This window comes from Anastrepha ludens, chromosome 2 (assembly GCF_028408465.1).
Source record: "Anastrepha ludens isolate Willacy chromosome 2, idAnaLude1.1, whole genome shotgun sequence".
Classification (NCBI taxonomy): Eukaryota; Metazoa; Arthropoda; class Insecta; order Diptera; family Tephritidae; genus Anastrepha; species Anastrepha ludens.
In genome coordinates, this window is record NC_071498.1 from 119,647,664 (window position 1) to 119,672,019 (window position 24,356).

The 24,356-nt window shown below is 37.1% G+C and overlaps 1 protein-coding gene across 1 annotated transcript in view; it reads left to right on the forward strand.

The window, feature by feature from the left end:
- Positions 1 to 24,076, forward strand: part of LOC128871971 (cation-independent mannose-6-phosphate receptor) — a 188,819-nt gene extending 164,743 nt beyond the window's left edge. The window contains exons 14-15 of the mRNA XM_054114192.1: positions 23,569 to 23,636; positions 23,957 to 24,076. Of these exons, the coding sequence (XP_053970167.1) occupies positions 23,569 to 23,636; positions 23,957 to 24,076 (188 nt within the window). The remainder of the gene's footprint in view (positions 1 to 23,568; positions 23,637 to 23,956) is intronic.
- The last annotated feature ends 280 nt before the right edge of the window (positions 24,077 to 24,356 follow it).

A 24,356-nucleotide genomic window follows, 5' to 3' on the forward strand; every position in this document is an offset into this window, starting at 1 on the left:
ATATCCATTTTATAATTATATATAATAATAAAATTCTTTTTAATTTTTTTCAATTTCAATGTTTTTCATAAAATTTTTATAATAGTTTTGGAAAATGTTTCCTGCTAATTGGAAATTCAACACGAAAATGCTTTTGCTGCCAAATTATATAGTTAAATTTATTTACCGCTGTAACGGGATTAGCGTATCCGGTTCGCAAGCACTTTCACGCTTTGTTTTTCTCGGTAGCATCAAATGCATTTAACATTTAATAGTTTTTCTACTCCGTTTTCCCAACATCTTCCTTATGCCACTCATTCGTCTGCTTAAGTAATCTTTAAATCACATTAGAATTGGCAATTGTCCCGTTGCGCTTGTTTTGTCTTCTGCGCTTAGCCCGCTATTTCGCGCTTTGGCGCTCCCCTACGGATATTATCGCAACGTATCCTAACTGCTTTGTCTCGCCTGCTTGCATGGTGGCAATGGGTTTGACGCCACATGCGGGCACACATAAATGGGGTCTTTCCATAGGTAAAACCTAATTTTCTACTAAATTTTATCAGTAAGCAACTATATTTTTTATTTTGCCTTATTTTGGATTTAAATTCTTTCTGGTCAGTCATTTTGTAAAAAATTAAATATGTTTTAAAATTTTCACTGCACTTAATCGTCGATTTCGTTTACTTTAGGTATGCGCCCTTCTTTCAAACACCACCCAATCTTATATGAGACGTGCGGTCATATATGCGAATTTGTAACTCGACTAGCAAAAATAGGTGTCTCGGGCAATGTTGCCAGATTTGAGTTTTTCATAAAACTCTAAATTTCCAAGCCAAAAAAAATATATCGACCAGAATACTTTAACCTAAGGGATTTTTTAGAAAACTAATGCCCGGATTTACCAATCAATTTTAGAATTTATCAGGCTGTTGAAATTTAAAGTTTTCGAATTAAATACGACACTTTATTGTTTTTAATTTTATATTACTTAAACATAAATGACAAAAAGCAGTTAACTCATAATAAAATAACATACAGAAAGTTTTTATAAACCGGAATTTTTAAACCATATTTGGATTTCAGTTGCATTACTTTTATAAACTTTTTGTTAATTTTTGTATACATTTGACTCAATGCCGATAAATTTTTTTGAAGACATGTTTTTGTTTTTAAAGTATGCAAGAATTTCTACTAATGTTTTTTATGCAAATTGATTTGGAAATTTTTATGATATTCCAACAAAAAAAAAAAGAGCGTGTAGCGTAGGACACATAACAGAAGAGGGAGAGACCCGAAAGAGACTGGGAGAGAGAGAGAGAGAGAGATATAAAGAATATATATATCTAAATAAATTCACAACATTTGCAGAGAATACAAATAGACAAAATTTAAAAAAACGGAGAAGGGTCGACCGGTGTAGATAAACGCCGGACACAAGTCGTGGCAACAACGCGCACTACTCCGAGCGTTTATCACCCGCACAAAAGCAGCGACTCTAGGACCGCAGCAACGGCACAAATTACCGCAAGGCAATACCAACAAATCCGGCGCCGGAATGGATAGCACTTTATAGTACGCACAAGAAACGGAAATAAGCGCCAAAAAGTAGGCACCAAAAAACGGCAAAAAATTGGGACCAAAAAAAGCCCCAAACAGTAAGCACCAAGGAAATATAGCGCCAAAAAGTAGGCACCAAAAATATATTTCCTACAAGTTTGCACCAACAAACAAACGCCAAAAAGTTGGCAGTATTATTTCTCACTAGAAATTACCAACCACAAGGAAAACTCAGGAAATATAGCCTAAAGTGTATCTAAGATATATACAAGGTATAGCTCTCTCTCTCCTTTTCCTCTACGTTATATCTGTTTTCTCTCTCGCGTAACGGAAATGCATAAAACGTTGCATGGCCTTGAAATTTCACTCTCCATTCTCGCTCGTCCATCGACCCCTAAGAAGTTTCACTTCAAAAAAAAAAAAAACAATCAAAATAAAGACAAACAAATAAGAAACATGATGGCAAGAGTACCCCAGGTACGCTACAAGTAGCACTTATGTGCCGTTTTGATAAGAAGAAACATACATTTGAATATTTTCTAATTATTTAATTTTTAACGAAATTGGTTGACAGCTTTTTGTTGCATACAAAACAAAAAAAAATCAAATTAATAATAGTTTAATTTATTCTTTTAAATCCGGAAGTACGAACAACTATAATTTCTACTACGAGGTAATTTGCCAAAATGTAAGATTGTCTAATTTGCAGTTAGAAACTTTGAGTCTGGCAACATTGGTCTTCGATCGTGAGAGTACTGCTCGTGTCGTGATTTGGTTGATGACCCATACTCGCTTTATACCAACGCTCATGTGCGACAATGTCGAGTGTGGCCAAAATTATATTCCCTATTTTATTAACTGTCTTCGAAAAACGAATAATCAGTAAATTTTGCACCTAGAAGCTGACTCCATTATATTATTTTTTATGAGGGCACAGTTAAGAATAAATGTTACGCCTAACCTTTATAAACTATTCAAGATTTGAAACATCAAATTAAAGTTGACATTGGTGAGATAAGTGCCGTGCAAAAATTGTCTTATTTCTGAAACCGCTCATGCTAAGGTACCGGACTTTGGTAACCCTCCATGTAATCGGTTTTGGTAACCCTCTATGTATTCGTATTCCACTTTTCTTCTATTCACATCAATGCCCTGCTTATTCCTTTATGCTCGTATGCGTTCCAATTTTTAAAGTTAAAAATAAAAAAATTGAAAAAAATCAATGAGCGATACTACTAGCAGACCACCAGCGACAAATGTATTATGTTTTAAAATAAATAGAGGTATCGCTGCCCCAACGATCTGATATAGAAGTGTCCAGTATTTCCGAAACAGCAGCTGTTTTACTTCAAAAATTATAATAAGCCGCACTTAATGAAATACCCATTACACATATAAAGATATATAAAAATATAGATATGCATACACATACTCGCGCATACTTTTTGTTGGTTTTCAAATAAAAATAATATTATCCAGCCATGCTGTGAAGTGTTTTCTTGCATATGGAAGTCGGATGACTGTATCTTCATACTTCCTGTTTGCTGCGCCATACTTTGGCCTGTCGTTCAGCGGATCTTTCTTTGCTGTTTCCAGATTCCATTTGTTCTTTTTTAGTTGCATTGCACGTTATGCCACCAGCTTTTCATTCGCTGCCATATGCGCTTAAGGTTTGTGTTCGCTTAGCTTCATTGCCATGGCAGCTCAGCAGTCGGTGCCCAGCATTCCTTATTTTCACTTTTGCTTTTTCCATCAGCCACTACCGCTTCATATTTTTCGTTTTTGCTAGCATCTTTCCAGCATCGAGTTAAAAACCAATACAAAAAAGTAACACAAGCAGCAGGAGTTTAAAAATGAAATCCACAAGATAATGGAAAAAACTTGCCTTGTTTCCGCGGTCTATGAATTCTTAATGTGGCGACGATAGCTGCGGCAAGTTGGCGACAACAGCAAGCAAAGATTACAACGGGAAAAGTTTTACTGCAGTCTTAAGAAATTTGTTTGGCCTCATATATTTTTCTCAAAATTTCATCCATATTTATTTTTCTTCTTCCTATTTGGCGAAACAGCTGTTCGTCAATTTGGGCGGAGACCGAAAAGTTTCACCAAATGTCAAGTGCTAGCATTAACTTGTTTTGTTCTGAGACCACTGAACCTATTTTCAGAAACAGACCGCCTTAGTTAGGGTTCGCGATAGAGTCGTTTTTTCCGGGATGACAACTTTGTGTATAACCTTCTTTCGGTGAGTCGGTAATAACACCTGTCTTTCGATAATAATATCTGTCAAAGCCGTTGATTAGAGAGAAATATTCTGGGAAAGATTATTGAACCTTCGAGCTTTCCGGTATGAGCTTTGCAAGATATGAACTAAGAGCAGCGGATGGATGCATATGCTTTAATTCTGCTAGTACGTCCTGTGGATCGCAGTGTGCCGAATCACACCCTGTGGTCGTGTCTAACATTCCTATAATCAGGTTTATAGTACAACTACTTACAGTGTAGATCTGCTCTCAGGCGAGTCTTCCGTTATTATCTATAAGTATTTAGGTGCAAATCTAGAGTCTGAAGTATGAGAAAGTAAACGTTCAATCTGCCCTCAACAATAAAGGAAATGATGGTGAGATAACTGGATTTGTAATGACGAGTTTGTTGCTTGAAGAGAACAAAGTCTGGTTGAGATTGAAATACGCGAACGAAAGCGGAAATGATAGGCCATACATTTCGTAAACCTGCGGCTAACATCAGCATAATGTCCCTAGATTGGAATTCGCTAGGCTGTCGCCGAAGAGGATGGCCGCAAGGAGCATGGAGACGAAGCCTGTGTCACAAATTTACGACATCTGATGACTTGCTCACTTGGCCGCAGATAAAGTCAAAGCGGAAAGCGACCCCAATGGAATTTATTTGTATTGGCACTTTGCGCAAAGAAACCAACCTCCCAGTTTTTGTGGATTAGGTACCACGGTATTGGACACCACGAATTTTTGGAAGAAGGTCTGGCAGTTAATTAGGTTATTATTTATTATATGAGACGTCTATGTGAAGCCATACGCCAAAAACGGGCAATTTGTGTGAAACAACTCATCGATGATAGCCGCGAATTTTTTAACAAGAACGAAACGAATGCCATCCAGCACCCATCGAACTCACCTGATACGGCTTCTTGTGATTTTTTTCTGTTTGATCGAGTCAAAAAACTGTTACGGTGAACGCGTTTTTAAAGCCGAACGGGCTTAGTAAAAAATCGAAAACGGCTCTGATAGTTATACCGAAAATAGAGTTCCAGAAATTTTTCGACGGCTGGATCAAATGTTGACATAGGTGCCTGGAAGTTGAGATGGAGTACTTTGAAGGCGTTAATATCCCTTTCAGGGAATAGACTTGTATTTTGAATTTTCTTAATATATACTCCGGACACTTTTTCGATTAAGGTAGTAAATTTTAATTCAACTTTTGCTAAAATTTAAATTAAATTAATCCTCTCTGTTGAATTAGAAGTAGAAGAAACAAAAAATAAAAATAAAATAATAAAAAAAAAGAAAAAACAAAAAAAAAATAATAATAATAGAAAAAAAAAATAAAAAATAAATAAATAAGAAATAAAGAAACAAATAAAATAAAAACTAATAAATAAAAATAAACAAAAGTAAATAACAAAACGAAAAAAAAGAAAATATCAATAATAAGAAAAAAAAAAATAATAATAATAAAAAAATATTCAAAATAAAACGAACATGATATTGAGTGATGAAAATCTTTATTTTAACCTTTACTTACTTCATTGCTCCCACATCTTGGCTACCTGCCATGATGCACCCTCATTCAAACAAGGAATTTTTAGTTGTGTATCCAAAAATTCAATTTTGAAAAAAAAAAAAATTATAATAATTTTTGTATCAAAAGTAGGGTAACTCATTAATTTTTTAACCGATTTTCCGTAGCGTAGGAGTCCTATCGTTAACTTTTCAAAATAGTTAACAAAATTTTTCACACTGTAGTCGTATCAACAGCATGTAGCGGGGGCTGGCGTGCAGAATGTTTGCGTTTCTGCCTCTTTCGTTTTGCTGTGGTGGTCGCCATTACGTAGAAAAGCACTCAAGTGGGCGTAGGCACTTTCATTGCTGTTGCCCGATTAAAAGTACAAATCTGTGGGATTTTCATTTTCATTTCTGTCTTTATCATCTCGCATCATTTTTTTTTGTCTCTGCCCATTGCATTTTGTTGCTTTTGCATCACGTCTCTTATAAATGTAATTTCTGGTATTTTTGCTTCTTGTATTTTCGCTCTGCTTGAGCAGGGGTAATGCGATTTCGCAGCTATCGCGCTGGCAAGGTGTTTTTAGTTGTAAATACTTTTATTCCTAAAATTAAAAATTTACGAAAGAGATTGTTAAACAAATCTTTCTTCTTAAACTCAATTCTATTCACTTTTGTATTATAAATCATGGTTTTTTAAGTAAATTTTTCTAAATTGAAATAAAAGTATCAATAAGAATCCTCGATTCAATGACTTCTAAATAAAATCACTGAATCATTAATCAATTCTCTTGAAAACGAAAAAGGAAGCATTTAAACAAAAACATACATACATGAGTATATATTTATATGTATGTAGCTGTTGACCAGTATTCTGAAATGGAATTTCCATGCATTTAATTTAAAATGAAGAATTGCAGTGTTTTTGCAAATTAAAAAAAAAGCAAGTATTATTCAATTTAACTATGAATCAGAGCTCATTAAGTAGATTTATTATTAAAATAAAGAATATTCCTATTGACATGTGACTTGTTTGCTACACAAATGGGAGAAATGACCTCTGACACATCATGAGTTGAGCTTTCATGAGTCAGTTCATCGGTCACTCCGTTGTTTTCTCACACGTGGAATGAGTTTTCTCACATGTGAAACGTTTTTTACTCAGACAAGGTGTCGCAAAATTAATCACCGTATCGGAAGATTTATAATTTTTGTAAATGGCATCGTACGTCGATCATATTTGACACTTGTGAATTAGGCAGCTGCTATACACAAACAGACAAGTAGTGGAGCGCATAGAGGTAGAAATTAAGAGTTCCATTACTCAAAATCATTTCTTTTATTTAGTAAAAAAGTTATTCAAAAACGAAATTGGGTGATTAATTTTGCACCACCTTGCAATTTAGATCTCGTCTCTGCCCAGTGGATTGGTTATCAAGATCGTGTGAAATCACACTTTTGGACTTTTAGTTGAGGGGGTATGTGAAGTCTAAGAGCTTTGTGGATAAGCCAGCTTCGATTGAGGCGGTGGAAGTCAACATTACTAAAGTTATTCCCGAGATACCGACCGAAGTCCTCCAGCGATTCATTCATAATTTGTGTTTACGGATGACCGAATTACGGCGCAGTTTCGGCCAACATTTGAAAGAGATTATTTTTAAAAAATAAATGTCAAGAATAGTATGTAGATTGCCCAATCAATTTGAATTTTCGTAGTTATATTTCAATTTAAATCTTTATTGATCACCAGTTGCTAAAAATCTTTCTTTCCTCCCTTTTACTTTCCGGAGCTTCGAATGCAATGGGCTTTAGCCTGTGTGTTTCAGAAGGTACCATTCTCTCGGTACTTCTTGGCTCGCCTGTTTCACATTTGAATTTCAAACGCATTCTAAAAATCAAAGGACCATAAAATGGAATACCCAAAAAAATTCTAAAAATTCTGATTGAAAGTTGACAGTATAGATGAAATTTTGAAGAACGTTATATCAAGTTTCAAACTTTGCGTTATATTATTTTGGTTGTAGTAAGGACTATATTTTTATAAAAAAAAAAAAAATAGTGACGTGTTTATAATTTTGCAACAGGGTGTCCATAAAAAAATCCGAGGAGTATGAATTGATACTAGTCAGAGCAAGTATATTCGATTTTGATTACGTCTCTACTCTCAAAGTATTTTGCAAAAATTTTTTGCCAACACAAATTTTCTTTTCTTCCGAATAAACATGAATTCAAGCTTTACTAGGTCCTTTTAAGAATCCTTTATTTTATGGAAAAGTGCAATTTCTTTCAAGTGACTTCTCACTTCGTTTGGAGCCAAATTTACCAACCAAAAAAAAACAATAACAATAGAATTGCCCTTCTCAAGTACTCATTTGGATTGCTCTTTGAGTCCAAATTTATGGAGGGAACACTTCTCGCATTTGCTACATAGAGGCAACTGCGCACGCAACAGAGAATGTGAAGATCCCAGTACCCCAATTGTTGACGACGGGACTGTCGTTCCGCTACCCGATCATGGCGATGTGAGAATAGGCATAACGCGGCTAAAGAATAACAAAGCTGAGCCGATGGACTGCCGGCTAAGCTATTCAAACATGGCAGCACGGTGCTGGTAAGGTGCATGAATTAGTTCCTACGAAAAATATGGTCAGATAAAAGCAAGTCTGCCGATTAAGTGCGCTCTGTTCAATCCATAAGAAGGGTAATCCTGATCCTGCAGTCTGTGTCATTTATCGCTTGTTTAGTCTTCTAAATATCGCCTATAAGGTTCTAGCGAGCGTATTGTGTGAGAGGCTGAAGTCCACCATTAACCAACCGATTGAGTGCGCCATCGATTATATAGGTATTCACAATACGCCATCTTTTCGTTGACTTCAAAGCTGTGTTCGACAGTACGAAAAGGACGCGATGTCTGAATTTGGTATGCCCACAAAACTAATACGGCTCTGCAAAATGACGTTGCTCAACACCAGCAGCGCCGCCAGAATTGGGAAGGACCTCTCCGAGCCGATCGATACCAAACGAGGTGCCAGACGTCAACCTGTCTGCCGCTGTCCTGTGACTTCTTTAACCTGATGTTGGAGAGGATCGTGCTAGCCGCAGAACTTAAATGCTTAGGCACAATTTTTTGTAAGAGCGTACACTTTGACATCATCGACCTTAACAAACGCGCTGTTAGTTCTGCTTTTTCGAAACAGGATAAAGAGGCAAAGCGAATGGGTCTGGTGGTGAACGAGGACAAAACGATGTACTTCCTGTAATCAAACAAACAGTCGGTGCACTCGCGTATCAGCACCCATGTCACCGTTGATAGTTATGATTTCGACGTTGTAAAAGACTTCGTTTATTTAGGAACCATCATTAACACCGATAACAATGTCAACCTTCAAATCTAATGGAGAATCCCTGTCGCCAATAAGTGCTTCTTTGGACTAAGTGGGCAACTGAGAAGTATAGTCCTCTCTCGACGAACAAAACTAACACTTTTTAAGGCTCCCGTCATGCCCGCGCTAACGTATGGCGCAGAAGCTTGGACGATGACAATATCTGATGAAGCGTCGCTTGGAGTGTTTGAGAGAAAGATTTTGCGGAAGATTTTTTTGGACCTTTGCACGTTGGCAACGGCGAATATCGCAGGCGATGGAACGACGAGGTGTATTGTATGAGGTGTACGACGACATAGACATAGTACAGCGAATAAAGATTCAGCGGCTACGTTGGTTGAGTCATGTCGTCCGAATAGATACTAGCTGGTGGTAGCAGAGGAAGAGGAAGGCCTCTTGTGCGGTGGAAAGATCAGGTGGAAAAGGACTTGGCTTCAATTGGTGTGTCCAATTGGCGCCGGTTAGCACGAGACTGGCGCGCTTTGTTAAAGTTATTGTAATATTAAACTCATTAAGAAGAAGAAGAGAGTGTATCATACAAGTATATTCTGAGGAGAGTCTACTTTTGTTCGAAGCTCATGACCTACCTTTTTTTTTTCTATGCACGCATTTGCCAAGAAATTTTTTTCTTTATCGCATACCCTTTCGAAGGATTCATTCATTTAATGCAACAAATACAACCATTTTTTCTCCAAACCTCTTCCGAACTGCAGCTAAGTCGATTTATTTCACCAACTGGCAGTGAGTGCTTCAAGTGAAACCCTCATCTGCGTGTGAGCTCAATTACTTGCATCATTTCAAATGTCAGAGTGCAATTGCATGGCCATTGGCGTTATACGCATTCACTACTCAAACTTGCTGAGTTTTTTCAACTGCAATACCAACAATAACAACTCCACTTCAGAGCACACAGTAAGCCTTCAGAAGTGGCAGCATAATAGCCATTAGTAATACCTTTTTCTTTTGTGCTTTCAAAGTTTTCATCTTTTCTTTGCATGCGAGAAAAGTGAAAACCCACACCAGTGCAACTTGTGAGTTGGGGGTTTTTTTGTGGGTTTTACTGGTTGTTGATAAAACTTTTATTTTTTGTATGCTCTTTCACATCGATATTGGCAAGTGTTGCATTCGCACAGGCTTTACGTTTTTTATGGAATTTATTCGATAGTTGTGGCGAGTTAATTTATGAAAGGACGGACTGTTAAGAGCTTTTAATTAAATTAACACATACAATGTAAATTGAAGCTGTTTCGTATTTTTGTTAAGTAAACAAAGATAAATAAAGTTGAAACTAAAAAATAAAACAAAAAACTGGGAATAAAAAAAATTAAAATTTTCTGCACTTTAACCAATGCACGACATTGTTTTTGTATGAAGAAAATGCGTCACACGGCCAAGGAAAAAAATTATAAAAAACCAGCGGAATTTCTCGGCAATTTCAAGCTTCCACTTTGTTGTACTAAAATTTGTTAAGCTGCAAAGTTGCATACCAATTTTGTTTTTTAGAAATTCTGATTAAAAGCCTTAGAATTGTTTGATACCCATATTTTAGTATGTGAGTAAAATTTAGATTTAATCTCTATGTTCTTTTTTAAATTAGGTGGCAACTTTACTCAAATAATTTAATTTTATTAAAGTTCAGTACCTACACCTTGGCGGTTGATTCAACTCCACTTAGTTCAATTGTATTAATAGTTTCTACTCTTGAAATAATAATTAGGTGGCAGCTCCATTTAAAAATAAATGTTTTTAAAATTTCTTTTTTGTTTTTGAGCATATTTGGGACCCATATATAAGGGTTATACAATTTTAGTAATTACTGCTTTTCCATTAAAAATTAAGTGGCAACACCATTCAAAAACATTACTCGTTTCAAGTTTTTTTAATCATCTTTTGGTTCATACCCATATTTTAGTACGTGAGTAAAATGTGTATTTAATCTATATTTTCCATTGAAAACTAGGTGGCAACTTCATTTTTGTTTTATTATTGTCCATTATCTACTCTTTAGCGCTTAATTCAAGTGTGTTTTTAGTTTCTACTCTTGAAATAAGAATTGGGTGGCAGCTCCATTTAAAAATAAATGTTTTTAAGATTTCTTCTTTGTTTTTGAGCATACATATTTGGGATTTATATATAAGAATCATTAAATTTTAGTATTGTAATTAATTCCAACTTTTCCAATAAAAATTAAGTGGCAACACCATTCAGAAACATTATACTTCTCAATCTTTTTTAATCACCTTTTGGTTCATACCCATATTTTAGTATGTAAGTAAAATTTAGATTTTATCTATATTTTTTCCATTAGGAATTAGGTGGCAGCTCTTTTTAAAAATAAATGTTTTTAAAATTTCTTTTTTGTTTTTGAGCATATTTGGACCAATATGTAAGAATCAGTAAATTTTTGTAATTAATCCGTACTTTTCCATTAAAAATTAAGTGTCTACAGTATTCAAAAATATTATTCCTCTAAGGCTGTTTTAATCACCTTTCGTTTGATATCCATATTTTAGTATTTATTTAAATTAAGTTTTGTATTTAAACCTTAATTTTTCCATTAAAAATTAGGTGGTAACTTCACTTAAACATTTTTCGTTTTATTTAAAGTCGAATACAGAGTAGGTAGCGTTTAATTCAACTGTTTTATTAGTTTCTACCAAAATTTCTAATACAAATTAGGTGGCAACGCTCTTAAAAACATACGAAAATTACTAGACCGCAACTACATCGCTTTTATGAAAAATTATGTATGTTTGTTTTACCATTTAAAGTATGAAAGACCGTTATAGACTGATGATATCAGTGAGCTTATTTTTTACCCATTCAAGTTCCTTTGGTGTAATTTTTCCGCCTTAAATTAACGCGATATATTTAGCACATAATCCACAAGGAGCATCACAATCTTAAAAAGGAAGCTTACGTTTCACTCTTGCAAAAAGTCAATTTTGTATGAACACAAATGGCTTTTGCGAACCACCGACAGGGCGAGAGGCCTAAGGTTATATTTCTCGTTTTGTTTTGTTTTGAAGCCATTGAAACTTCCAAAATAAAACTTGATAATTTGTGACACTTTTGGTTGCTGCAGTTGAAATCTCTCTGCATGTGTTCAGTTCTATGCGAAAGCATAAAATATTTTGTATGCAATGCTCGAGACAATTTGTTGTTTTTGCGCTCCACAAAGTATAGTACAATAACAACAGTCATAAAATTACAAGCAAACATTTGTCAACAACTGTGGGGCTGTGGAAAATTTTTACGTCCGTCTGCAGCTTGTTTTATGTTAGAGCCTTAGATAGTCACACAATAAACAAATGCCGTTATCAGTCTCACACTACAAAGATAGCGCTGATATTTGAAGTACCCCGGGGATAGAAGAGTAAGAATGTTAAAAAGAGATATACTAAGAAAATTTAGATATTTTCCCATGGTTTAATTTGTTGGAAGAAGCGAATGACTTCTCTTCCATAGAATTTTATGCTGACAGTTTCATGGCGCGTTAATGCCTTGCACTTTAAGCGGAGATTTATGAAACGCGCCAAACCTATTTGGTTTGTGGAATACGCGTTTGTTAACAGAGGCATAATTTTTATAAGAAAAAAGGATAAAAGTCGATTAGTAGTTATTATTATTGACTGATTGATTATTGACTATTATTTTGAGACTGAAATGATAATAGATTCTTCAAAATAATTATAAGTGTTTTGTAAATTATAAAAATCTTTTCTCAAGCCTTAAGTAATTATTTTCGCGAATAAGTAGACTTCTTGCTGTATTTTTCGTATTACTTACGTAATTGACTTGGTGTTTTAATAAGTAATACCGTTAGCTTAAACCGCAAGCTTTAAAGCATTATTAACCCTCTAATACCCAGCACAGCCTTTTGGCGGGGCCAACAAAAATTTCTCTAAAAACTATAAAAATAAAATAAAAACTATAAAAATGGGATTCCCTAAACTTAAATAATCTATGCTAGCATGTGTTTGACTGAAGCTTAGGGATTTGGCTTATTTAGATTCGCAGAAACTTGATTTGAAAGTCAAATTTGGCAGTGATCGGACATAAAAAAAAAATTATTGGAAAAAATTGAAATTTATAAAAAGAAACAATATTAGCTATATTTTCATCGCACAGAGCCCAAAACAAAAAAACTTGTGAGTAGGAAATTCAAAATATTTATTAGGAAGAAAAATTAGTACCTAATGAATGAAATTAAATTCCAACCGTTGACAAAAATGCAAATGAAGAAGCATGTGATTCCGATGATGACGATGAAGAGGCTGCAAATGAGTCAATTTTTGATAAGAGCATCAACGAATGTCTAGGCTCCAATGATGCATTATTTAATGCAATAAATTTTAGTATCTTGGATTATTTTGAAGCACATGTGACTTCAACTGCAAATCTTTCACCAGAGGAAAAAACTGCAGTAGCCGCCGGTCAAATTTTTCTTTATTTGATCTGAATCTTTCTTGTATAAGAAACTAACAAGAAGTTAACAAATCTTATGTGCAAGAGTATTATTTTTCCTTGCCAGTGCTAAGAAACTAATTATTTGTTCAAATGAAATATACGAGCATATTTTCATATATGATTCGGATGTGAATGTGATAAAAGTGAATGAATGGTGGAAGCAAAAGAGGAAGGGCTTCCAGTCTCCGATTCTTCGTAGCTGGGAGCTGGAAATGCCTAGTTTCCAGTTTCCCTTAAAGCTTCCGTTACCTCACATGCTGATTGTGTAAGTTTTTCCGGGTGTGGTAGGTGTGGATGCAGGGAGCTAAAAAGCTTAAAGCTGCCGTTGTACCTCTCGTTATTCTTTTTTATTTTATTTTATTTTATTTCATTCCGATGTGATGGAATCGGATGGAGGAAGCCGGAAAGATCCAGTGTCAAGTCTCCAATTGGTCCAACTTTATCCGGTGCTTCTGTTGCTCTTCGGTCTCAATCAAATAAACGCCGACGTGAACCTCACTTACTCTCAAATCAATTACTTGAAAGAAAAAGCGTGCGAATGGTCTCGTATTATAAGGCCACGAGGAAATGTCTACAGAATTCAAAGTATTGACATCACCTTTTGATTCCTTCAAATATTTCTAGCTAGAAGAGTTTCTAAATGTACCGATAGTTTGGCAATCCCTCACTTGTTTGAAAACTACATATTCCCATAAGTTTTCTCGTGTTTAGTCTTTGACCGAGCAAAAGAATTTATATGCTCGTGAAAAAGATCTCGTAACGCGGTTCGTAACAGATGGATGCGAACTTAAAAAATTTATTGGCAGCGTGTTCTTCAAGTCAGTCTATCGACATCCAAATAATTGTTCGTATTAGGGAAAACATTCGTTCGATGACTCGCAATAGGTTTGATGAACTTTGTAAACGATTGCATTTTAATGATAATTCGTCCGCCATTCCCAAAGATCTGTCTGGTTGTGATCGATTGTTTCATGTGAGACCACTCACCAAGCACTTTAATGTAAGATTTCAAGTTGTTTCTATGCTTCAAAAGCTGTGCATTTATGAGAAAGTGTGTTCGACAAAAATGCAAGGCAACCCGACCCGCCAATTTATGCCAGATAAATCTCATAACTGGGGAATAAAACTATTCTCCATATGCGATTTAACCGGCTTCTCATATGATTTCGAAATTTAATCAGGCGCTTGAGATAACGTCATACTTGAAAACACTCCTCACTGGGGGCGCAGCTGTCAATAATTGGAGAACAACGTTTTGTGAAAGGCTATAATCATTACTGAATTTAGTGGTTGCACCAGCGAAAGGCATTGCATTAGAAAAAGTGACTGCCATTGGTTGGTTGGTTGGTTAGAGTGGTGATTCATCCAGAATCCAACTAGCGCTTCCGCACCATTTTGTTGCCACATCCTCGTTACCAAATTGTTATTTACAGCAGGACTATATCCAGTCTGTGTGGTTTAGGAACCTTATTAGGTTGTTGACGTCTAAGCCAGACAGCTGCTCGAGACTCTCGAACAGCGGTTTGCCCAGGGTTGACATTCTGTCCTTCCATAGGGCAGGGCATTCACAGAGAAAATGGAAGATTGTTTCTTTTTTCTCCGGTTGTTTACAACTATGACAGTATGTGTTGTGAGGGATGCCCATTTTGGCGGCTTGTTCTCCGATAGACCAGAAGCCAGTTATGACTGCCGTAAGTCTACAGGTATCCCGTCGTTTCATGTTTATTAATGTCGACGATTGCTTGAGGTTGTAGGTGGGCCATAACGTTCTGCTGATTTTGCATTTCGTCTGGTCTCTCCATCTACACTCTGCAATTCGAAGGTATTTTAGGGAAATTGCATTCTTGACCGCACCTAGTGGAGTGAGTACTGATACTTCGTTACCTTCTATGTTCCGGTGTCCCGGGACCCAAATTAAGGTTACGCTATGGTTTTCACTCAAGTTGGTGAGGCTATTCCTACTTTGCTCCACCACTTTAGAGGTTGTTATAGTCGCATCCAGCGCCTGGATTGCAGCTTGGCTATCCGAAAGAATAGCGATATTGCCCTTAAAAGAGGAATCTGCGATTAATAACCTACAGGCTTCCCCAATTGCTAGTACTTCCGCTTGGAAGGCGCTACTGGTATTAGGGAGACGCACATATTTTTCAATTCCAAGTCTCTGAGAATATATACCAGCTCCGACACCACAATCCATTTTACTGCCATCTGTATAGACTGTGGTATCGAAGTTGTTTAGAGAGAATCCCTTATTCCATTCTTTTTTAGATGGAAATAGTGTGGCAAAATTCCTATTGAACGTTACCATCCGGACAATGTAGTCAGTCCTCACCGAGGTTAACTGAGTTTGTCGCAATAATAGACTAGCGTGACCATAAGTTTTTTCTTTCCAGCGACCCGCTTCATTTAACCTAAATGCACTCATGGTTGCCGTCTTTTTTCTATGTAGGTCTATTGGAATAACGTGTGTCAGTGCATTGAGAGCCTCTCTAGGACATGATCGGATTGCACCGACCGTTATTGCACAGGCTGATCTTTGTATTCTGCCGAGTAATTTGGTATTGTACTCTCTAGAGCTTTCCACCAAACTACCGAGCCACACGTTAAAATTGGTCGTATAACCGCCTTATACAGCCGTAATGTATGCTTAGGTTGAAGACCCCATCTTCTTCCAAGCATACGTTTGCAGGCATATAAAGCAATTTCTGCTTTCCTTACCCGTTCTTCGACGTTTAACTTCCAGCTAAGTTTGGAGTCCAGAATTACTCCTAAGTACTTTGCACTGGTTGATAGTGACAGAGTTTGTCCTTTGATATTTGGTAGGGTGAAAGTTGGTACCTTGTATCTGGTGGTAAAAAGCATAAGTTCTGTTTTACGCGGGTTTAAACTTAGCCCACATCCTGTGGCCCAAGAGTTAAGCTCGCCTAACGCCCTTTGGATGATCCCACTGATCGTATTTGGACACAGTCCTGACACCATTAGCACCACATCATCAGCGTACGCCACCACTTTTATTAAGATTTTGCTGATCACACATAGCCAAAGAAGTGGAGATAATACTCCCCCTTGTGGAGTGCCCCCGTGGACCTTCTTGGTTATGTTGATATTACCCATATTAGCTTTGATGATCCTGGTTTCTAGCATGGAGATGACCCAGTTACTAACGCAACTGTCCACCTACAGGTTTATCAACGCCCGTTGGATGGCATCTGTGCTAACATTGTTAAAGGCGCCTTCGATATCCAAGAATGCCGCCATGGTATAATGTTTGCTCTCTAGAGAGCCCTTTATAGTTCGGATTACCTCGCGAAGCGCTGTCTCCGTAGATTTGGCTTTAAGGTATGCGTGTTGTGCAGTTGATATACCAGAGCTCTCCAAAGAGCTTCTGAGGTGCATATCCAAAAGTCTTTCAAAGGTTTTTAACAGGAAAGACGAAAGACTGATTGGCCTGAAGTCCTTCGCTGATTCATGTCCTCTTCTACCTACTTTTGGTATGAAGACGACCTTGACTAGTTTCCAGCTATCTGGAATATGGCCTAAGTTTAAACACGCTTTAAAAATTTCCTCTAGCCATGGTAGGATACAGTCCAAGGTTTCCTGTAACATTTTCGGAATGATCCCATCTGGCCCCGGAGATTTAAAGGGTGAGAAAGATTTGATTGCCCATGCAACTTTTTCTTTGGTAATAATTTCATTTGCAAGATGCTGTGGATTATATTGACTCCGCCTAATGTTTCCCCTCTCACTTTCGTAAGCGCTGCATCCCGGAAAATGCGTGTTTAGCAGAAGCTCTAGCGATTCCTCTGCTGTAGCAGTCCAAGTTCCATCAGGTTTCTTGACCCAAGAAGCCATTGAGTGGTCTTTGGAAAGAACACGGCTAAGCCTAGCAGAATCCCTGGTGGATTCGATTGACGAGGAAAATTCCCTCCAGCTCTCTTTTTTGGCGGCCCTGATTGCCTTTTTGTACTGTCTCCGACTTTCTCTGTACAATTCCCATTTTCCCGTCGAGTAGCTGAGGTTAAACGTTGATCTAGATTTTTCCCTTAGTTTTAAGAGCTCACTGCTCCACCAAGGAGGGTGAGTTTTTTTTGCTAAATTTTATGGGGCAGGACGTTTTGCAGGACGTTTTGTAAAGGATTTCGATACGGTAGGGGCGGATCTACCTTAAGATCCAAATCGTAGAGGATCCAACTATGATCAGAAAAGGACCTTTTATTGGATACCCTCCAATTATCTACCCTTACTAAGCTATTTTCAGACAGTAGAGTAACATCAATCACTTCCTCCCATCCTCTGAAGTACTCCGTACTAGGAAAGGTGAAAGTGGGAGTGTTACCCCTGTTACATACCGATAAGTTAGTATTAATAATAAAATTATATAAAGACTCACCTCGGTCGTTTGTCTCAGAGTTTCCCCACAACGCATGCCTCGCGTTGGCGTCGCATCCGAGTAGCAGGGTTTTGTTTCTGGTTCCTTCAAGCACAAGCCCACAAGCCTCCTCGGGCGGTGCTGGCCGATCATGTGCCATATAGATGGATGCAAGTGTGATGCTGACACCGTCAGCAGCTTCCACCTCAACGGCCGTCACATCCTGTGAACTGTATGATGGGATTAAAAATATGTTTAAGTGTTTTTTGGCTACAATACATGATCTAGGATTACCTTGAGTACGCTTACAGTACAGATTGTAGTTTCTTCCAGGGAACCCCTTCACCTCGTTGCTCCGCACCCAGGGTTCCTGGATTAAGGCTATGTCAACGTTTTCCTCCCCTAGGAGAACGGTTAGGTTGTCCGTTGCAGTTTGTGAATGCTGCAGGTTGATTTGGACAACCTTTAAAACCATTTTTTATTGGTTTGCTTCCGCAGGTTCGGCGTCATTTAACTGCATGCCAGTCAGCAGTTCGCTGGTGCCGTCAACCTCATCCTGTGCCTCCTCCGGATTCGCAGAACGGAATATCTTCAGCTGGGCCTTCCGTATGCCAAACCGAAGTTTATTTTCCACTTTTTGCAGTGGTTCAAGGCTCTGTAATTTGAAGGAGGAACGACACGCTGTGCTTTTGCGGAGCCTCCGCTTTGATGATCGACCAATCGGCCATCGGCACTGCGCGGTTGTGTGCCTGGAGATAGGGAATCAACTGATTGGCTTCAAACTCCATGTTTGGTATCCAGATGCGAGCCCTCGGCCTTCGTGGTATCTCGCTAGCTGGAATGAGCTTGAGCCTCAAGCCATCCCAGCTGTTCTGAATTTCGCCAATCGCTTTCGCGGAATAAAATGCTTAAAAAAATGATTTTTGGGGCGAATATTCCAACTATTTTTTCCTCGAAAAAATTATTTTTTCGAAAAATTTTCGAAAACTTGTAAATTCACATAGAGTTTAATATCATAAAAAAGATGTGTCCAAAATTTGTGTAAAAGCCTTTAAACGATCAGGCCATTCTGCTCTTGCTGCACGCACGGTTTCCATAGATATGCACGTCGCTGCTCGAACCAAATATTGTTTGAGGCTCTCCAAATTCCTGCGATGTCTTCAACAGTCCATGTTCTCCAGTTCTGGCCACAAACTATAGTCCAACGGCTTCATATCTGGACTTCCAGAGAGCCAATGAAGACAGTGCGGCTATGAAGACAGGAATTTTGTTTTGTAGCTACTGCTAGGTGGTTATTGGCTTATGGGCTGGATCGGAATCTTGCTGGAAAATCCAATGCCCTCCATTGAATAGAGTATTGCTCAACTGCTTCCCCACGCCTTCTAAGACATCCTCAGGGTACCCCTTCTTCGTAGAAATGAAGAGATTTCACGCCTTTATAAAACACTCTCCACCAAACCATTACGGAGGCCGGCTGGTGTCCACGCTGAACCCTTGGAAGAATATTTTGTGCGTTTTCAGAAGTTTTAGCATCGATTTTGTATTTTTGCTTATTAAAAACTTCGTCAACAGTGAAAATTTTCTCACCTGTGAAAATAATATAATATTTTTATGGCCGTTGACCGAATGCCACAGAAGAAGCTGCTTGCATCCGTCGAGTCGACGAAAGGCTTCAATGTGAAAGTCATGAACTCTTTCTCAAACGGCTGTACTGGTTCGAACTACGCGAGGACAACCACTTCTTTTTCGGATCCTGCGGTAGACAAAAAGGCAAATAATAGGCGAAATATTAAGACTTTTCAGCAATTCGTAAATCTCATTTGCACTTTTACCACTCTTTTGTAATGCAATCACTGCAATGCGATTTTCTTAGCTCCTCTCTAAATGATAATATTCTAAAGGATGGTTAAGTTTCAAGGGCCGGTGTTGATTTTGAATAAAATATAAGTTTTTTTAGGAAATTATTGTCATTTCTCTTTATTATGATAATATTAGTATGGCTGAATTACGTATAGAATAAAATATCGACCAAATGACCGCCGCGGCCTCGGCGGCACACCTCCATCCTATGGTCCAAATTTTCGATGACGCTGAGGCATAACACAGTGTGACAAAAAAAAAAATTAAATATATATTACTTTTATGGAGACCTAGCACAACTTGTGGCTATAGAAAAACTAAAAAAAATGGTTAGTTTTACTATACCTACAAGTTGAACTAGGTCTCCATAAAAGTATAATTTCACTGTCGCACAGTGTAATTGAGGTTCTATGCCCTTAATGTGCCGAATTATCTCATCCTTTAGCTCTTGAATTGTTGCTGGCTTATCGACGTACACCTTTTCTTTCAAATAACCCCAAAGAAAGAAGTCCAACGGTGTCAAATTATCTTGGCGGCCAATTGACATCGCCCCGACGTGAGATTATTCGGCCATCAAATTTTTCGCGCAAAAGAGCCATTGTTTCGTTAGCTGTGTGACAAGTGGCACCGATCTGTTGAAACCACATATCGTCCACATCCATATCTTTCAATTCAGGACATAAAAAGTTCGTTATCATCTAACGATAGCGAACACTATTCACAGTAACAGCCCAATGATGCCGCCGGCCCATAAACCGCACCAAACAGTCACTCTTTGTGGGTGCATTGGTTTTTGGCAATCATTCGCCCAAATGCGGCAATTTTGCTTATTGACGAATCCACTGAGGTGAAAATGTGCCTCATCACTGAAAATGAAGGGCGCGGTATGCATTTTGATTTGAACGCCCATTTTCATAATAAGCCTGAATAACTTTAATGCGTTGCTCGATTGTGTATCTTTCCATGGTTCAAATTGAGTTAGTCGGAAATTGAAAAATGTCAAATGAAATGCAGAAAAAAACTTGACGTTTAGGTGTGGTTCACATTCAACATCGGTCCTTAAAATTTAACCACCCTTTATATATTTCTGATATAAAAAAGCTTGCCGTTCAGAAGCAAAAAAGGGCAGGAAAAAACAAAATCTGTGAAACGGAGGGGCCAAAAATTGTCGAAACTACGATGCCCTGCCCGAAAATGTGTCCTGCTACGCTTGATTTCTCAATTTTTCGTTGGTATTGAGTCAGAAATTTCAACACATTTCTATTGTTCTGCTTTTGAGCCTGCAACTAGAAGTTGTTTTTAGTTTTTGTTTTCACATACTTTCGAAACAATTTACGCTTTGTAATTATTATGAGTGTGCGTTTGTTTGTATTTTGTTGTTGTTGTTGTTTAGCAGCTTTTGCTTGTACTTTGATTATTTTCACTCCTTTGGGTTTGTGTTTAATTTCTGTTATTTTGCTATTTTGCGCCTACGCAGCCCCTCTTCACCTTTGTTGTTTAACCCTTTGAGCTGTGACAACTGCAAGTGAAGGTTTCCGTTTTTGATTGACACATTAAAGTAAAAGTTTTGCTTTCATTTATCCCCATTCAGACATGCAATTATTTGAATTTCAGGTATGGGATTCATTTGTACGATTTGATTTGACTTTTCTTGTATTAACATTTCAAATATTTTATAGATAACTGTAAATGGCATGGCAGATAGTAGTACTCATACTTAATTATTATTATTATTATTATTATTAAATTTGTATAATAACAAGTTATACAAATATAAGAAGGCAGCAGCACTAGCAGCATGGGCCATCGGCTGTCAGATAACAAAAAATGTAAATGTACTTTAAATAAGGTCTAACGTTAAGTAATTATCATATTTACATGCTTATAACTAAATAAAATAAACAAAGGTACATGTTAGATCCGTCTTAACAAGTCGTTGGCTTTTAGAAATTTGTAGACAGCCAGTATATTGCTTGCAGATGGCTCTTTAAGAAAATCCAGTGCAGGAGAGGATCCAAAGAATTGTTGTCTGGAGGTGTGTAGATTTCGACAAGATTGTAGAATATGATCTAAGGTTGCGGTTTCGTCACAAAAGGGGCAATCGGCTGGCAGCGTACGTTGGAGGAGGTGTGCATGTGTGAGAATAGTGTGGCCCAGGCGTAGGCGCGAGTACGGTTTGAGAACTTTTAATGGCAGATCGGAAGGAAGTGATATCTTTGATCTAGATGGATTTAAGAAAGCGTAGTGGTGTTGGTAGTTTTTCCAGTTATCTAACAGATAAATGCGCCGTTGTTTTGTAATCTCTAGGAGGATGTCACTTTTAGAGTAGTATTTATGAAGCATAGACGGTAGATTAGAAACGCTTCTAGCTGCGGCATCAGCGTTTTCATTGCCGGTAATCCCCGAATGTCCTGGAACCCACATTAGCTTAATTTTGTTTGGATAGCTTATGAGAATATTTCTAATTGTATTTATATGAGTTTGATCGTGTGTTGGACAACTTATACAAATAACTTAGCAATCACAAAATCCATAGTTTTAGTAAATTTTTTAGCCGGTTAAGGGCGATGTGTGTGCTTTTATGAGGGGTGGTAAAAAAGTTTGCTGAATGAAGGAAAAGAGTGCGAACTTTACTTTTTAATATTCTCCTTTGAGCTAGATTATTATTATTATTATTCTGATGTGGTTTAGTATTGCGACCAGAAATAACTATTGTGCCCCTTTCATGGATGCAAAGTATTTTTGTGAGTTCTACTTTTTCAGTAAACTTTAGTATTTATTTAAGGGGTTATATACAGTTAGAAGACCGAAAAAAGCGAATTTTCCAGAATTTTTTCTGAGAAAACTTTTAAATTTATGGATCTAAAAATTTGTACTCTTATTATGTTATCTTTTAATTGTATTTCAAGACTTAGTATTAGTAAAAACATTTATTTGGAAAGGAGCTACAGCTGATCTCCGGGAGCTCCTCTCAAAAAAAGACGTTTTGCGGTTACCATTATGTCTCTGAACTGGAACCTCTCAAAGCACTTTACATAGGATAATGAAACGCCTTTTAAAATTTGCGTGGAACTTCGAAAATATTCTCCGGAACGATATTAAATTTTCTGTGTGTATTCTTAAATATACATATGTACATTAAGAAAAAAAGTGCGTGTCGCGTAGTACACATAACAGAAGTGAAACTTTCAAGGCAGACTAAGAAAGAGGGAGAGACCCGAGAGAAAATGAGAGAGAGAGAGAGAGAGAGAGAGAGAGAGAGAGAGAGAGAGAGACAGAATATATGTATATCTAAATAAATTCACAATATTTGCAGAGAATACAAATAGACAAAATTTACAAAACACGAAGAAGGGTCGACCGGTGTAGGTAAACGCGGGACACAAACTGTGGCAGCAACGCGCACTACTCCGAGTGTTTATCACCCTCACAAACCCAGCGATTCCAGGAACGCAGCAACGGCACAAGTTACTGCAAGGCAATACTAATAAATCTGATGCCGGAATGGATAGCACTTTATAGTACGCACAAGCACTATTCAGGAAACGGAAATAATCGCCATAAAAGTAGGCTCAAAAAAAAAACGCCAAAAAAATTGGGACCAAAGAACGCCCCAAACAGTAGGCACCAAGGAAATATATCGCCAAAAAGTAGGCACCAACAAACAAGCGCCAAAAAGTAGGCAGTGTTATTTCTCACTAGAAATTAATAACCACAAAGGAAAAACTCGGGGAAAATTGCCTAAAGTGTATCTAACATATATATAAGGTATAGATCTCTCTCTCCTTTTCCCCTACGTTTTATTTGTTTTCTCTCTCGCGGAACGAAAATGCCCAAAACGTTGCAAGGCCTTGAAATTTTACTCTCCATACTCGCTCGTCCATCGACGCCTAAGAAGTTTCACTTCAAAAATAAAAAAAAAATCGATTTTTTTTTAATTCTGTCTGTATATAACCCCTTAGCTAAATTCAGTTCTAAGATCTCTTACAAAAGTTATTTATAGGAAAAACGAAAAAAATGTATAAAAAATAATCCCTCCATTCGGTGAATGCTTTTTCTTCCACTCGTATTTTAAAATCTCATATTTTAAAATATTTTTCTAAATGTTGATGACTTGGATACTATATACCTACATACATACGTACATACATAATGTTTAATTTCTTATCAAATGCGATTTTTATTGCCTTTTCAGGTACAACAAATGTACAGTTGCGCATGATTTGCAGTAACGAGCTAAAGCGTGTTATCAACTACAACAATGTGAGTAGATATTTAATGCTTAAAAATACTATATTTCTCTACAATACTAATCTATTATTGACTATTTTAAATATCAAATTTTAACGATGTATGCCTTTTTAAACATCGATTATTTTTAATCACACGAAAATTAGGTGATTAATTTTACGAAAATTACTTATAATTAATTTCTATGTTTGAACGCTTCTCCTGTGTGTGTATGGGCTTTTTTTATTTTTATTTTTTATATAGTTTTTTTTTTTAATGCACAGGTGGATTTCGCATCAGTATTATATTAGCATTTGTGTCCCACATTTTAACATTGAATTTTATAAATTTAGCTTCATGATTTCTTTCACAGTGAGTCACTTTTATCTCTCGTGCGCAAGCACATAAAGCCGCGCGATCTTATCTCCTTCCTTGCAACTCATCTGGCAAAAATATTCCTATTGGAAATTTAAGATTTGTTTCTCGGTAAAAAAGGTGTGACTTTCAAATTAACTACTAAAACTGAAGAATAATGAAATTAAATAATTAAGTTACAAATTTTCGTCTAACTTAACTAAAAAATAGTGTTCAATAGCATAGAAAAGTCTTTTAAAGTCTTTAAAACCGAGAAATCTATTGTAGCAGTTGGAGATCTCATTAAAATCACGAAGTGCACATTCAAAAGGAGCATTACGAGCATAACTTGCTAAGAATTCCCGGAGATGTAACGAATTTTTACTTTGTAGCAGAAAT